This window comes from Trachymyrmex septentrionalis, unplaced genomic scaffold, assembly GCF_001594115.1.
Source record: "Trachymyrmex septentrionalis isolate Tsep2-gDNA-1 unplaced genomic scaffold, Tsep1.0 scaffold230, whole genome shotgun sequence".
In the NCBI taxonomy this organism is placed as follows: Eukaryota; Metazoa; Arthropoda; class Insecta; order Hymenoptera; family Formicidae; genus Trachymyrmex; species Trachymyrmex septentrionalis.
This window is the reverse complement of record NW_017305387.1, coordinates 2420-19919: the sequence shown is the minus strand read 5'-3', so window position 1 is coordinate 19919 and position 17500 is coordinate 2420. Positions and strand designations below refer to the sequence as shown.

General features: G+C 34.9%; 1 protein-coding gene across 1 annotated transcript in view; it reads left to right on the top strand.

Annotated features, from left to right (window-relative positions):
* Positions 1-13161, top strand: part of LOC108748543 (extracellular serine/threonine protein CG31145-like) — a gene marked incomplete at its 3' end in the record, with an annotated part of 100242 nt that extends 87081 nt beyond the window's left edge. Inside the window, exon 2 of the mRNA XM_018486764.1 lies at positions 13037-13161. Within this exon, the coding sequence (XP_018342266.1) occupies positions 13037-13161 (125 nt within the window). The remainder of the gene's footprint in view (positions 1-13036) is intronic.
* Positions 13162-17500: the final 4339 nt, after the last annotated feature.

Here is a 17500-nt window from a genome sequence, read left to right as displayed (position 1 = left end):
CGAACCAATTTTCGAAGCATTTTTTCCACTCTAAGGCTGTAACCTTAGAAATCAGTGCGAAACAAGAAATTCAACCGAAATCAAATTTGGTCTACAACATCGTTACTGGAGACGAAACATGGATCTATTCGTATGAGTCCGAAAGTCAACAACAATCCACTGTTTGGGTATTTCAAAACCGAAAACAAAAGTTATTCGTTCACGCAGTGCTGCCAAGCAAATGATTGCTTGTTTCTTCGGTTATACCGGACATGTGGCTTTAGAGGATCGAAGGACTGTAAATACTGATTGGTATACAACAATTTGTTTGCCAGAAGTCATAAATGAATTGCGTAGAACAAACCGAAATCGTCGCCTCATCCTTTATCATGACAACGCCAGCTGTCACATAGCACGTCAAACCGTTGATTTTTTATCCAGTAATAATGTCGAATTGATGACCCATTGTTCGTATTCATCTGATTTATCACCTAATGACTTCTTTTTGTTCCCAAACATTAAAAATAAGATGCGTGGTGAACGATTTGAGTCGCCTGAAGCAGCTGTTGAAACGTTTCGTACACTGATTTCTGAGGTTACAGCCTTAGAGTGAAAAAAATGCTTCGAAAATTGGTTCGAGCGTATGCAAAAATGTATCGATCTTAAAGGCGAATACTTCGAAAAACAATAAAGCCATCGAATTTTATATGTTTTTTTTTCATATTGTTTATAGAAACTTTTCCAGCAGCCTACGTATCTTTATGTTCCTTGATATTTTAGAAATTATTTTTAAATGACAATGCTTTAATTCTGTAAATTTTTACGTACATTTTTTGTGACAAATATTATATCTAGTCGATGTAGTCGTAAACATTCATGAACAGTCGTTTCAGAAGTTAAAGAAAGTTAAATAAAAGTTAAAGAAAGAGAAATAATGTAAACATATACCCTTTTTTCTCGCAAGATTTTTACAAAAATACTTTGTGGTGTGACTCTTACTATATATAAGTTACTATAAGTAACTTACATGTAGATATAAAATTAAATTTGTCTAATAATCTATATTTGTAAGGATTATTTAAAGTAATTTCAGAATAAGAAAAATTAAGAAAAATTAAGAACATTTTGATCTCGAAAATAATTTTTTTTCAAAATTAACTTTTTTTCTATATAAACTTAAGTTAATTTTATCTTAACTTAACTTTTATCAAGTTAATTTTTTATGCCTTCAACTTTCAACTTAATTTGATTAATTTTAGCCATTAACTTTAACTTAATTTAGAGAGTTTAAGAAAAACACACATTAACTTACCCAACCCTGTGACAATTCTCAGGTAGCACAAAATAATAAAAAATAACGAAAAGATGTCTATAAAACGTCTATTAGTTTTGTCAAAAAGACAATTTAAAAAAGACATCTTTTCGTCAGTTTTTTATGGTTATCGTCCGACAGCGAAAAATCGATTAAAAGATATCTTTTCATATTATCGAAAAGACAACATAAAGAAGATATCTTTTCTTCCATTATTTTGATCACTTTTCATCACTTACCGCAAGCAGTATGCGAATTCGTTAAACGAATGCGGTGGTTTAATTTCTCGTGAAAATCATATAAGATAGAATAAAAGATGTAGCATGTGAAATTTCATCCGCGTTCTAATAAATACTGATAAAATATTTTTTAAAAGCGAGTCTCTAGAGAGGACTATGATGAAAGATAATTGGCACTTGCACACAGGACATGACAAACATTGCAGGATCCAAAAATGTGACGTATATTGACAGTCATGCAATTTCGTTTAGATTTATGTAAAAATTGATTTAGGTATCTGATATTATTGAACGTTATATGTGTCAAAATATAAAAACTAAAACAAGTCCTAAAGATAATTAAAAGATATCACACACAGAAGTCATCTTTTAGCTATCGTATGGATAAGGCTATAAAGATGATTAACAGTGCGAAATTTGTCATCTTTTAATCATCTTTCCGTCAATATATTCTTTCAGTAAAAGATATCTTTATAATAATTTAGTTCCAAAAAATATGCGTTCACGTAAACGTGTTCTTCTATTTGTATTATTATCAAAATTTTCGATAGTTTATCAAAGATTATCTGAATCATCAATTATGATTCCATTGAAGATTCATTTTTATTTTTGTTCTTATTTTATATATTGTTTATTACAATTAATTAAATAATATTTCTGTTGGAATTATATACTCATTTTATTATCTTAATATGATTCCAATTATGATTCCATTGAAGATTCATTTTTATTTTTGTTCTTATTTTATATATTGTTTATTACAATTAATTAAATAATATTTCTGTTGGAATTATATACTCATTTTATTATCTTAATAAAAAAAAAAGAGTTTTTTAATGCCAAATTGAAATATTTGATTTGAGGATATTAAGATCTTAAAAATGTATTGTAGTTCAGTTAAATGCAACTTTTGAAAGCACTGTAGGAGATCCCGGGAAAATTCCAACTGGATCTTGTTCCGGGCGAATAGACCTACAATTTGAAGAGGAATAACAACTTATTTTAATGGAACCTTGCTAAAATCGACCTTGAACTCGAAATTTGGTCATTTTTTCACATTAATCAGGCTGTATTTCTTGTATTTCTTAAGGCATATATTGTAGAGATAAATCAACGGTAAATATACCGAATAGGGGTGCAAACGCGCCGTTCGAGTTTTGAGGCTTGCGGTGCAGGACGCTTGCTAGGCCATTCCCGATTCACGTAGCCCAGGCGCCAAGCGATCGGTAGGCATATACTCTTGACAGTAGTAGGCCGGGTGGACGCGCGTATTCGGCTATCTTTAAAGATTAATATCTCGTTAATTATTGGGAAAATTGCAAAATGGATTTTTTGACTGACAATTAGTCACTGAGTTTAGTTCATTCTACCTGCGCATGAAATAGTTATTCTAGGATACCCTATATATTGTCATATATAGATATATTTTGTTAAATGTACATGTGATTTCAATTAAATAACAACATATTAGTAGGAATACAACTACAATGGCAACCTATAGAAATAATGAAAAATAACTCAAATTGGGTATAATTTGACATTATGAATTTAATGGTGTATTTTTTACAATAATGTTATGTAAAAGATAAAAAAACAACAGCTTGGAAAGAGACGATTGAGCAAAGATAAGTTTATTGTTTACGTACACGCGTTGTTTAAACTTATCTATATTTATTGAAAAAATATAAACAATGCATTAAACAAAAAAGAGATTTTGAACGCAACGAGGATATTTAATTAATAACACAAAATAATAAAATTACGTTAAAATTAGTCCTATAATAATTTTATTAAAAATCGTAAGGAATTTAATGTTCAAGAAATTACACAAGTGTACAAATAACTAATGAAGGAACAAGTATTACTTTTCTTTTACAAAGAATCATAAATAATAAAACTATTAAGTACGAGGCAGCATCACTCCACAAGTACCTTGACAGTAACGAAAATACAGATTCAATAATATATAAAATTGTTAATCACAACTGTAGAAAACAAAGGCTTAGCAACCAACATGGCAATGGTACTCACCGTAGTTTGTAAAAATTCGAAAGTGATATTATAATTAGAGTATGTCAATCTGTAACTTTATTGATTCATATCCAGTGATCAGATACGCTCGCTATCAAGAATCCGATTGGATTCTCTCTCTAATATGATACCAGATATTATGAGGACCAAGTCCAGAGTTGACGATCCGAGGTGGCACGAAGACTCAATAAGATTGAGTGCTCTACGATTGCTAGCTGTGCTTGTGATACTTCTTCTTAGCTCTAAGCTTAAAGATATTTCTTTACCCGCAAAGAATAACGTTTTTTGATTGTGTTGGGCTTATGAGGCCCTAATTGTGAGATCGCGACTGTTCCTGAACGTGTACAAAATGGAGAATTTACAGACTCTCTCACGAGACAAAAGGAGAGAGAAAAACAAGATGAAAGGCGCTATTAATAGCATTCTTCTTAGCAACCTGGAATTGCCTGGCTAACCTACGAGGCTACTAACTGAGGCACTAACTATATATAAGTTTCGAGAGGCAATTTTGAACAATTTTGTGTTTTCGGATGCATCCCAAATTGGTGTCTGTACATGTTTCCTCTTCTATGTCTCTGTTGTATTCGTAATCCTTGAGACATCCAGTTTCTTGGCAGTGTCCACAAAGATCAAAACATTTCAACCCAGATCTTTTGCACCCACACGATGATAAAAAAGTTTTTAATATTAATACTTTATTACAGAACATTTCTTAATGAAAAATTTTGGAAAAAATACAGCACGGCAAAGAATGATCGCGAAAGTCGTCTATTTTTTGGGCCCTCAATTTTGGAACTGGAGAACTGTGTGCCAAATTTTATCTTATATTGGGACATTAATCACAGGGAAGTTTGAAGATAAAGTGACAATTATTATCTGAGTTGGGAATGTAAAAAAAAAATGAATTTTCGCATAGACGTAATACGTGACCTCTCCCCCTCTCCTCCTCCAGCTATAATAACAATTATTACTTCAAACTTCTTTATAATTAATATTTCATTGTAGGGTATCATTTGACACACAGTTTAGTCCAAAAATTGAGAGCCCAAAAAACGGGCGGAAAGGAACCTTTTTGCGGTCATTCTTTTGTTATAAAGCAAATTTAATAAAAGTTTATCTTTACACTGCCTCAAATGACTTCTTATTGACCTTGATGTTAATCTTGAAATTTCAAGGAAGTCAAGGTCATTGACCTTTTTCTTCGCTCGTTATTCATTAAAAAATTATTAACAGAAAAGTTTGGAAAAAGATGTTATTATGTCACCGATGGCGTTTGGTAATGTAATTATATATTTTCGCGTTTACGGCTTATTGTGTTAGGATGCAGCGGTTTTCGTTAATTTTCACCGCTGTCACTAATTATGTTATTGTATTACGAATTCTCATGTTGAGAATAACTAATAGTCGCGGATTGACTACCTTGGCATTATATTGTGCGCCGCGTTGCTGTCAAGCACGGAAATGGGGGGGGGGGGGAAGAGACGATCCGGCGCGACGTACGAGCAGGATATAGAATTGAAAGAGTGGCGGAGTGGTTATTAGAGCAGGGGAGGTATGAGAGTGGGAACAAGTTTCAGGTCGAGTGGCAAACTATGAGATGCTAGTGCCGGCATATCGCATGCTATATGAATCCCTTACGATAATTGATTTATTATAATTGACTTAGAATTTTAAATTAATAGAGTTATCATCCTCCTGAAAAGGATGTCGGCATAGTTCTTTATCAATATGAGACATTGTGAATTATTTGATTGAATAATTTAGAAAATGAATTTCAAATTTCGTTATTATCGCTAGTGGTTCATTGAGAATTTGTAATAGCAACAAGATCAAATTAATTAATGTTCATTTAGCAAGAAAATTGATGATGGATCCGAGTAAATCAAACCGTCTCATCATATCATACCCTTCGGGAGGGGATGGAGGAATGAATTGAATGAAAATTAAATATATTATAATACCATATTAAAGTCTGCATTACTGAACTGGCTAACACGCTGGTTATATTAAAATTGACGCGAATCCTTTGGTTGGTCATTCTACCGAAAATGTTTTGTTTAAATTACCGATGCGATTAATTGAATAATTGCACAAAAAAAAAACAGAATTGGAAATAAATTTGGAGAAAAACAGATAGTAATGAAGGGAAGAATTAAGCAGTTTCTACGAGCGCGGTCAATTTTGAAAAAGGACAGACTAAGCAGCTTCTACAAGCACGGTTAGTCCGTAGGAAAAGGGGATGAGCTGAGCAGCTCCTACGAGCACGATCAGTTCAGGAGAGGAGGATAGACTAAACAGCTCCTACGATCGCAATTAGAAGAAGAAGGGCTGAGCAGCTCCTACAAGCGCGATCAACCCGAGAGGTAGGAAAGAGGAAACTTGAAAGAAATTAACACATGCATACTTCCTTCCCTTTGTATGTATTGCGAATATTGAGAGATATTCCAAATGAGCTCTACTGCTCTGGACTAATCAGACTAATCCTTTTCGGACTATTGGTTCGGACTAATCGATGGGATCGATTTTCGCCCCGTTTATATAGGCGCCAGTCGGTGGCGATCGCGAATCGGGAGGAAGGGGGAGCTTGAATTTTCCGGAATTGGTAATACGTGCCGAATGATTTTTTATATGGAAATATTAGTCACATCGGGCTGAAATTCGGCACGGTTACCACTAATTCAATGTAGAACTGACAGGTTAAATTAGTTTCGCGTTAATTGATGGAATTTTAAAATAATTAACAATTTAAATTTTGAGTCTCTTTCCGTGGTCCGCGCTGCTCCTTCCCCGACTCTTGATTGGTCTGTGCTCCCTAACGCGATAAACGTGTTTACTTATCTGTTTTAGGTTAATGATGGCCAAAAGATAATAAATCAAACTAAAAATCTATTAAACACAATGCGAAATTAATAATATTCTTGGCCAGAGCGGCTGAAATCCTAAAGATTTGGAGCGACGAGCGACACGCGCGTCGTGGGCTGTAATTGGTGCGCGATAGCTTATTCTTATTCCGAGAGATTACAGGCGTTGAGGTGTTTCGATCGGATTAGTTTTTCTTAAATTTTGTGTAGAATAACATGACAGTCCCAACATATGGGAACAATTTCTTAACTCCGTGTGGAGTTATCCTGCCTTGAATTTTATCGCAATATATCGGCATGTAAGGTGGACTTCCGTTTCCGGTAGAATAAGCGAAATTGTATACTTTATAAGAGCGAGTGAAATTGGACAGTGAGAGTATGAAGGAGAGGGAGGGTGCGTGTGTGTGAGTGGAAGAAGGGAGTGACGTAAAGAGAGTGAAGGAGCGGAGTAGGCGTGACAAGAGAGGGAAATGAAGGAATTTGTAGGGGGAGGAATTAATAATAGAGGTGAGGGAAGGGATGAAAGTAATGAGTGAGGAAATAAGAAAGGCGACAGGAGATGAAGAAAGAGGAGATGGAAAGAATCAAAGAAGAGTGAAGAATCAGAGAAGAGAAATAGAATATGGAAAGAGATGAATTTAAAGGAAGGATAGAGAAAATAGAATGGGAATTGGAGAGGATGAAGATAGGAAGGATGAAGGGAGAGGGAAGGGAAGAGAGAATTAAGAAAAATAAAGATAAAAGAAAGGAAAAAAAGGAAAGGAAAGGGGAGGATTGGAAGAAAAAGGTTAGGGAAGGAAAAGGTTAAAGAATTAGAAAGAAGATGGGAAACGAAAGATAGAAGAAATAATATCATAATAAAGGGAGTGAGAGAGAGAAAGAGGATGTAAAGGAAAGAGTAAAAAGAATATAGAAAAATTTGGGAATAGTAGTTGGGGTGGAAGAGATAAAGAAAATAGAGTGGGGTAGAAGAGAAAGAGGGAACAAGTAGGGAGTGAGGAAATCAAAAAGGGAGATTTTGAGGAATAAATGGAAGCTGAAAGGTAAAGAAATGTGGATAAGAGAGGATTCGATATGGGAAAGAAGAATAAGGTGGAAGGTAAGATAGATAGCGTTGAGAGAGGAAATACAGGAAAATAGAATAAGAGAAGGGCATTGGGGATTATGGATAGAAGGCATATGGTGAAAATGGGAGGAAGAGAAAGACGATTTAAGGGATGGTAGAGGAAAAAGCTGGAGAGAAGTAAGGGGGAGGGCAATAAACGAAGGAAGAAAAGAAAAAGTGAAGGATTGGGTGGAAGAGACACAGAAGCAGAGGGAATAAGAGGAGAAAGGGGGAAGGAGGGCAAGGACAAGAGGAAGGGGAGGAGAGAGAAGGGAGAGAGGAAATGGTGAGAGAAGTGTGAGCGAGAAAGAGGATTGAAATAGCCTTCTAGAATGTTGTGGGAATGGGAAATAAAGACAGAGAATTTTGAAAAACATAAGAGAATTGGGAAGTATTGGTCTTGATAGAAACATAGATGGAGGAGAAAAACTGGGAGAAAGTTAAAGAAAAATTGTCGAAAGGATACAGGTGGAAGGTGCAAGAAGTAAGAAGGAAGAACAAGAAAAGAAGAGCAATGGCAGGAATGATAGTGGGAGTTAAAAAGGAATTAGCAGAGCAAAGAGAGGGAGAGGATATGAGAGGAAGGGACTATAACAGAAGGAAGAATTAAATACGAAAAGGGGAAGTAGGGGAATATGTAAATGGGAATATGGAAAGAAAATTGGAGCTATTAGGAAGATGGATAGAGGGGAGAGAAAGGGGAATAAGAACGGTAATTGGGGGGGATTTTAATGCGTGGACAAGAGAGAAAGGAGGAAGGGTTGGATTAAAACGGGGAGATGAAGAAAGATTAGAGAGGAGGTCGCGATGGACAGAAAAGTGAATAAAGAAGGAAAGAGGCTGATAGAATATATTAAGGAGAGGGGATGGTAAATGGGGGTATTAGGAATGATGAGAAAGAGAATTGGACGTACACTGGGGGGTAGGGGGGTATCTGTGATAGATTACATGCTAGTGAACGAGGAAATAAGGGAGGAAGTGATGAGTCTGAAGATAGGAGAGCAGGTAGACTCAGATCACCATCCAATAGTGATATGTATAAGAAAAGGTGAGGTATAGAAAAAAAAAGGGAGAGAGAAAGGAATATGAATAGAGGAATACGAGACGAGGAAGCAAGAAAATTACAATATTTAAAATAGTATTAGGAAGAGTGAAAATGATAGAGGGAAAAGTATAGATATTAAGAAAAAGAACAAGAGTGAGAGAAACTATGGAAAGGTAGAGAAAGATAGAGAAGGAGAGAGGGAAAGAATGAAAGGATGGTGGAATGAGGAATGTAAAAGGAAAAAAAAGGAAATTAGGAAGAAGTTGAGGACATAGAGGAAAGGGTTGAAAGAGAGATAGGAGTATAGAGGGGAGAAGAGGGAATACAGAGAGTTATGTGAGAGAAAAAGATAAGAGGAAAATAAAAGATGAGAGAGGGAAGAGGGGAAGCAAGAACGGAGGGGCAGATGTAGAGAGTGATTAACAGGGAAAGGAAAAGGTGAAAAGGATTGAATAAGGATATAGAAATAAAATAGGAAGGATTTTTTTTGTAAACAACTAGGCGGAGTAGAAAACAAGGTAATAAGAGAAATAGAGAGAGGGAGAAGGATAGACGGAGAAGGGGATTTGGAGAGGGGGGGGGGAAATAAACAGGATAATAAGGAGGCTGAAGGATGGTAAAGCGATAGGAGTGGATAGAGTGGCCTTCACATGAGGTGTGGAGATATGGTGAAGGAATAGAGGAATGGGCGTGATGGTTATGCAACAAAGTTTGGAGGGATGGCCGGAGGAGTGAAGAGAGAGTATAATCGTGCCAATTAAAAAGAAGGGACGGGGGGTGATTGTAGGATTATAGGGGGGGTGACTATAATGCCATCGTTGTACAAGGTATATACGATGGCGTTAGCGAAAAGGTTGAGAGAGGAAGTGGAGGGAAAGGGGTGATTCCATCGAATCAAACGGGATTCAGAAAGGGGATGGGAACGATAGATAAAATATATATACGCTAAATTATTTGGTAAACAAATTGGGAAAAAGGGAGGGAAAATGGCGGCAATATTTCGGCATCTCCCTCCTCTTTTACACATCCATATTAAATCTCGATTCTTTTATCCATTCCCATCTTTTTTCTCTCTGCCTGATCTTTTTCCTCTCCTCTAATTCCTCGTACTTTCTATCTTCCTCCATTCCCCGTCTGTCCCACTTCTGTATCTTCATTCTTCTATCCTTAAAAAACTGTCTCCTCTCCCTCTTCCATTTAGATACGTCTTTTCCCCCTAGCGCCCTCTCTCTCTTATTTCTTTCCTATATGCCCACATTAATTCGCTTCCCTTTCCCATATCCAATCTTTCTTCAAAACCCTATGCCCTCCTCTGCTTCTCATCATTTCCCTCTGCATTTTTTCCTTCACTAAATAACCCGGTGTTTTCCCTTTTCTCTACTCCAAGCATCCAGAACCTTTCCTGCACTTTTCTATCCCTTTTCTTTCTTTCTAACTCCATATCTCCACTCCATACCCCAACACTCTGTCCATACTAAAGTGTCAAACATCCATACCCTTCTTCTCCAATTTCTGCTAAATATCCTCTTCTCTATCTCCCACACCTGTCCCATTATTGTCGCTGCTTTTAGTATCCCGCATATGTCTTTCCTGTCTTCCATTCCTTTGAAATATACTCTAAATATTTGTATTCTTTCACTTCTTCAATCTTTTTTCCTTTCCACCATCAACTCATCCTACTCATTCTGCCTCCCCCCTCCCTGAACCTTAACATCTCCGTCTTCCCTACATTTAACTCAAGTCCTTTCCTATCCAAGTATCTTTCTAATCTTTCTAGCATAGAAATTTATCTTCATCTCTCCCTCCTTCTCTGCCATCAAGACCACATCATCTGCGTACTACAGCGAATATATCATCTTCTCTCCTAGCCTTATCCCTCCCCACTTTACCTTACTCATTTCCTCTTCTAGATCCGCCATCAATATATTAAACAGTGCTTGCCGGACATCTCTGTCTTACACCCCTTGCCATCCAAAACCCCCTTCCCAACCCACCTCCCACTCTTACTCTACTCCTTGCCTCTGTTAACAATTCCTCCACCTTCTCCACTAATTCCTCTCCTATTCCTCTTTCCCTCATAGATCTTATCAACACTCCTCTATCAAATGCTATCCTCAAATCTACGATTAGAGGAGAGGAAAAAAATCAGGCAGAGGGAAAAAAGATGGGAATGGATAAGAGAATCGAGATTTAGTATGGATGTGTAAAAGAGGAGAGAGTGCCCAAATATTTGGAGAAAGGATGAAGGGAAAGTAGATGGCAGAGGATAGCAAGGTTTAGGCTTGATAAGATGATGGAAGGGAAGTATTGGGAGGAAGAAAATAGGATGATATGTTGGTTATGCGGAGGACAAAGGGAGATTTGGGAGCATATCTGGGAGGAATGCAGGAGCTGGAAAGAGGGAGAAGATAGTTGGCAGGAAGCATATAAGAGGATCCTGGGGGGGGGGAGGGAGAAAGAGAAAGGGATGGATGAGAAAAGCGGAGGCAGAGAGGAGGAGAGTCAGGGAGGAGGGGGGGAGGGAGAGTATGAGTGAATGAGGGAATGGACGAGAGAGAGTAAGGAAAGGCAAAAAATGTAAACGGAGCGGGCAAGTGCGAGTAGGGGGGAGAGGAGAGAGAGAAAGAGAAAGCGGAATAGATGTAGGTTAAATTAAGTTAGTGTTTAAGTTAGTGTAAGAGCTATTATAAATAATGTGTAATCCTAAGGAAAAAAACAAATATATATACATACATACATACATCGGCACGCGATACGCGCTTCACAGATGCTTTGATTGGACACACGTGTCACGCGGTGTCAACATGACAGAATCATACTACGCCTGATAAGTTTCTCGCTAGGAATATCCGCAATTAATTAACAGAAATACCTTAGATAGATGTGAGACTAAATAATAAAAAAATAATTCAACGCGAAACGAAAAAACAAAAAAAAGAGAAAGCAAAATTATACAAAGGACAGGACGTAACAATCTTTTTTTTCCATTACATAAAATAGACATTTCCTGCTTTAAAATATATTTTACGACTTTTTACACGAAGCGACTTTCACCCCACCTCTTCCTTTGCCAAGGGCACAAACCTATATACAACAGTATAATTATAAACGTTGTGCGCCCCTTGGCAGGGGGGGGGGCGAAGTCGGGTAAAATTGCTTTGCATGAAAAATCGAAACCTACGTGCAACAGTATCTATAATTATGGAAGTCTTCTTGGTAAGGTGATAGAAATGGAATTGAACTGGTATCGCCTAAAAAAATCGTAAAATATATTTAAAAGTAGGAAATATCTATTTTATGTAGTAGAAAACAGACATCTTTTTTCAAATTTTTTAAAATAATTTTTTAATGAATAATGAATGACGGAAAAGATAAATGACCTCGTCTTTCTTGAACATCAAAGTCAGTGAGAAGTCATTTGGGGCGGGCTGTGTAAAGATACACTTTTACCCCAAATTTTGTTATAAAGCAAATTTTGATAGAAGATAATTGCAATTACTGTCATTATAAAATAAAATTGTCAACATAAATTTCAACGTACAAATTTTAAAATTGACAATTCAATGTATACAATCCAAATATGCTAATATTTGATATTTTAACACCTTACATAAATTCATATTTGTACACCAAACGTTATATACAGGGTGTCCCAAAATGATCGCCAAATATTTCGTGTGCTGATAGAGCAGATTAAACTGAGTCAAAAGTCCTCTACCATTTTGCAATATTTGCAATTCTTTACTTCACAAACATAAATTCACTGTTTTAAAAGTACAAATTTACTGCTTTAAAAACACAAATTCACTACTGATGCAAATTTATACGCTTAAAGCAGTAAATTCTTGTTTTTGAAATAATGAATTTGTGTTTTTAAATCAGTAAACTTGTGCTTTTAAAGTAGTGAATTTGTATTTGTGAAACAGAGAATTTATGTACTTAAAGCAAAATGTATATATAGCGCTGTATCTAATCGGTATGACAGATGTCTTATGCCCGTTTCCACCAATGTAGATTAACTTTAATCTCAATTCAACTTACTCTTCGTCTTTTCCTAGTTCTAAAGATTAGAAATGTACATTGGTGCAAATGGTCATTAATTTCTAAAGTCTCGAACTTTAATGCTTAATTCGATTCACGAGGCCGACTGCCGCGTTTTTGAACACTTATTGAGAAAAACTTGACTCACATACGCACACAAAAGTTACACGATCGGTCTCGCGCTAATCGCTACGTGTGTTGTTATCGCCACATTACCGTGTCTCCTGATAAAGAGTTTGCAATGTCATTATCAAATTGTTGTTAAAACAAAGTAACAATAAAAAATAACATAATTACAAGTAACTTCCTTCCTCTAATATATATATTATTAATTAGTATACATAATGCATATAATTTTAATTTACATTTCATATTAATACAAATATGTGGTATTGTAGAAAAATAAAAATTCTTTTATTGCAGAAAGAATAGCACAACTTTGGAGAAATTCCATTTTCAAATCTCGAGGTTGCAGTTATACTCCGAAGATTCAAAGTATGTGGACCAATTACTTCATGAGATGGCGACCAAGCCGATTCTTCATGTTGGTGAGTAGAATAATATAATCATTAGTTAATCGAAACGTTTATAATTTAAAAAATTTTTAATAAACTATTATTTTTAATTTATTTTAAATTGTTATAATATATATTAACTTTCTAGTTATATTTTAAAAATATTATTGTATCTTTTTGTTACTTATTGCTTTGTATATATTATACATTTTTTGTATATTTTGCTGTATTAACATATATATATAATTTTATTATATTATTTTATAACATAATATTTATTAATATATCAAATATATTATTATATTTTCGATTTGGACGGAGGTATAGGAAGGCACTTAACCACAATTCTTGTTAACGTAAGAGAACAGCGATGCTCTATTCAATATATGTTAAAAATCACCTTAACTCAGAAAAAAAGAGAGAGGGCACTCTCGATAACTAAAAATACATTTGCTTCGCTCTTAAGCGCCATATATGGACACAAGTTATATATTATTATAATTTAAGTTCAATTATTGGTCGATGCAATATTTTTTACAATAAATTATTCACATATTTAAAATTTTCTTAATCTTATTGTAGATAGTCTTACTAAAAATGATTATTAACATAAAAAAAAAATTATTACAAGCAATTTAATAATTTTTTTATTTATATAAAGAAAATATTAAATTGCTTATGATTTAATATTTTTTGTGTGCTAATAAATTATATTATTATTCTGGTGCTGATGAATGTGTTTCAAAACCAAAAAAAGGTTTCGGTGCGAGGTATACGGAATCTGAATGTATATACATTTAGACAGAAGTATGTGTTTAATCACTAAGATTTGTTTTGACTGAAATAGATTTCGCGTATTTATTTAGATTTATTCTTGTTGGTCCTATTCTCAACATATTATATTATTTAAAAAAATTTCCTATTATATTCTATTCTTGTGAATGTATTACTTTTTTTATTACGTAAATTTATATTATAATATAATATTTTTATTTATATTGAATGAGTGATAATAGTTACATGCCCATTCTATATTATAGTTTTAACATTTATGGAATAGACTTAACAGGAAGATCTTTGCATTTTCTCATCACAATAATGATATTACGAATTTAAACAAAATGAGAAAGCAAACATTGATGAGGACATATGAATAAAACTTTTATTGTAACAATTAAAATTCTGTTACATTTCTATCAATTGAGAATTAAAAAAATCTATTTAATTAGCTATAAGAAAGAAATACATAGATAATTATATGGTCGAACTATTCACGGTAAAGATAAAATAATATTCTTAAAAAATCATGAGAAAAATACTATTATTATATTTAAATTATAAAAATGTGTTTTATTATAAGTTATAAACTAATATAAAGCCATGTAAAATTACTTAATAAATAAACTTTTTAGAAGAAGATTAAATATACAAAAATAAATACATGGTGTTACATAATTCTGTCGATAATGCTCGTCGGCAGATAGAGCGAATTAAAGTGAGTCGAAAAGTCCCGTAAGTATAATAATTTTCGTGATAGTTAACAAAATATTAATTACTAAAAATTGCCGAATATTGGTTTTCAATAATTTTTTTCTCAAATATTGTACTATCAACTTTACAAAAACACTACAAGAAACAAAAATTGTTTATTTTCTCCTCAAGAATATTTTTAGAATTTTTTATTAATTTTTTAGTACTGCATTTTCTTATTGACAACTATCAAGGCAAGGTAGTGTCTTGCGCGCAGCGCGAGATCGTCCCGTGTCTTTTACGTGAGTCAGCGAGTTAAAAGCACCGATTGAGTTCTAAATATGAACTCAATTGATAGCTTGGGTCCGAATTATATAATAAGCATTCATTTTATCTCTACGAACGGAGATATTGTGATGCGAAATCCGAAATGTCAAAATTTTTACGTAAGCTACATTGTTACGTCCAAGCTCTGCACATATGCGGAGCTGAGGGGGTAAACGTAACAAGGAACCGAATTGTTAGACCGATTTGGTCGTGTCCAGGCTCCGGATCGCAAGGGAGCCGTGGAGAAGGACCGACGCAAATCGGGAGGCGCTTCGCTTCGTCCTGAGGCTCCTAACGAACCAAGGGTCAAACGGAGGACGAAGTGGAAACCTCTGCTCGTGCTCCGCTAAACGGATACACGAGTCAGACGTACTTTTAAAAAGGGCCCAAACTGGGTCAGTGCGCCGAGAGGGGCGCACTTTAACGCCAGCTGCGCCAGTACGGCCGTATGCCCTGACTTTCGGTCATGGAACTTAATCCAAGTGACTGGGGAGAGGACGAAGTGCAATCGCGGGAGAATTTAAGAATACGAGGAGAGGTTATATTTAAAAAAAAAAGACTACTGGGGAGTTAATTTAATAATAGTATAATATAATAAAGAAACAAAATTGATCATACATTTTGAATAAAAATAAAAGAAAATGAATTGTACAATTTTAGTACAATGATAGTACAATTTTGATAATTATGATTTTTACATGTGTAAGTGTGTGCGTGCGTGCGTGTGTGTGTGTGTGTGTGTGTGTGTGTGTAAAGTATCGTGGCAGAATGGAAGGGAAGAGTTACGGAGAGAATAACGAGAGAATAAAAAGAGAAGCAGGTTTTGGTGAGTGGATTTGAGAGGGTTTGGCCTAATTTTCCTTGGATGATGATAGTGTTAGCGGACACGAACGACCGGTCGACAGGCTGAACAATTATCGTGCGGCGACGGCGACAGATTGAAATTACAATATAACGTGAATGGACTGCAATGTTTCCATTTTTTTGTAGGAGGTCCAAAGGGACAAAGAAAAAAAGAAAAGAATAAAAATAAAATAAAACAAATGAATAATAAAAAAAATAAAATGAAATATTGAAATAAATTACCAAAAGATAAAGCGAGGAGGGAACCAGAGAATAGACATATACTGACTTACTACTGAGATGCTTATCGTTGGAAGTCCTCCGGCCAGGATGTGTAAGGCTGGTGATGTTTCTTTAACACTGACTCTACTGGAGAAAGAGGGATTCGGATGGAACTTTTTGAGTATCGCGACAACTTCTCTAAACTTATAGGAAAATCGCGCAAAGAGTGTAGCTTGAGAAAATCACGACAAGTGTAGATTGAGAACTTAGGGAAAAATCTGCGACGAGGGCTGCGAAACCGCGATTTTTATGCTAATCGCCTCAGATTACTCAAATTTGGATTGGTGGAATAGGTTTCATTAGCTGGTAGTAGGATTTTCCTTTGCTCTTGGATTGGTCAAGATTTTGGGGGAGAAAAGAATGTTGACAGGAATCTGTAGTATGGGAAAGTGTCCTCCAAAATTTTATGATTTTATGGGAAAACGCTCGTCTCGTGCGTTAAGAAGGCGCGCATGCATCATTGCCACGGGACCACCCAGAATCTACCTCTGAACGTCGCGTGCCGTTTCTTAGATTTTGTAATTACGGATTCGCGAGAATCGTCCGCGACTTGACCGTTAATCTTGGTCTTAAGCTTTCCATACGTATTTATTATTGATTTTTATCTCGGAGCGACATTCACGAGGAGATACCTTTGAGGATTTTTTGTTTTAGTTTTTAGGGTAGAAAAAAAAGGAAAGAAGATAAAATTTTAGTGTTTCGACGAATTCCAGATCTCTACGAAAGAAAAGAGTCGTGCGAGTCCGCCGGACCTAACAACATCATCGCCTCAAAAAATTATTTCTTTTTCATATTTTCGATGATAGATAGCACTTGTTTATTGCTTTTATTTATTTATCTATAATTTTATTAGCACTGTATTATATATCGACATTTCACTGTATAATTACTTTAATAAGTTACTTTTAAATTAAAAGTGTATAAAAATATAAAACGGGATGCTTGATTACTACGGTCTGAATATTAAGATGTTGAAAAATATTATATTTTATAATAAAATATATTTTTCGCAAAAACTGTAATAAATTTATTACGAAAAATATTATATTTTATAATAAAATATTATATTTTTAGTGATAAGTTTATTACAGTTTTTTAAGATTTAGGAACTTTGGGGGGATTATTAATATTTCAGATTGATTGCGTTAAAAGTCCGACAACCGTCGGCACGCAATTATCATTTCTGAAATTAATTCATTTAAATGAATATATATATAATATTAGGTGTACAAAAAAGTTCTGAGCTTTTTTTTGTAAAATTCGTATGTAATCGTACGGAAATGGCTTGCTGCGTAACGCCAAGCTGTTCTGCAAGCTCCTTTTCAGTTTGCGCAGAGTTTATATCCAGCAGTGCTTGCAATTCGTCCGTTTCAATCTTTTCAGGGCGTCCAGCACGCGATTCATCTTTAAGACTGAAATCTCCTTGGCGAAACTTTTGATACCACCTTTT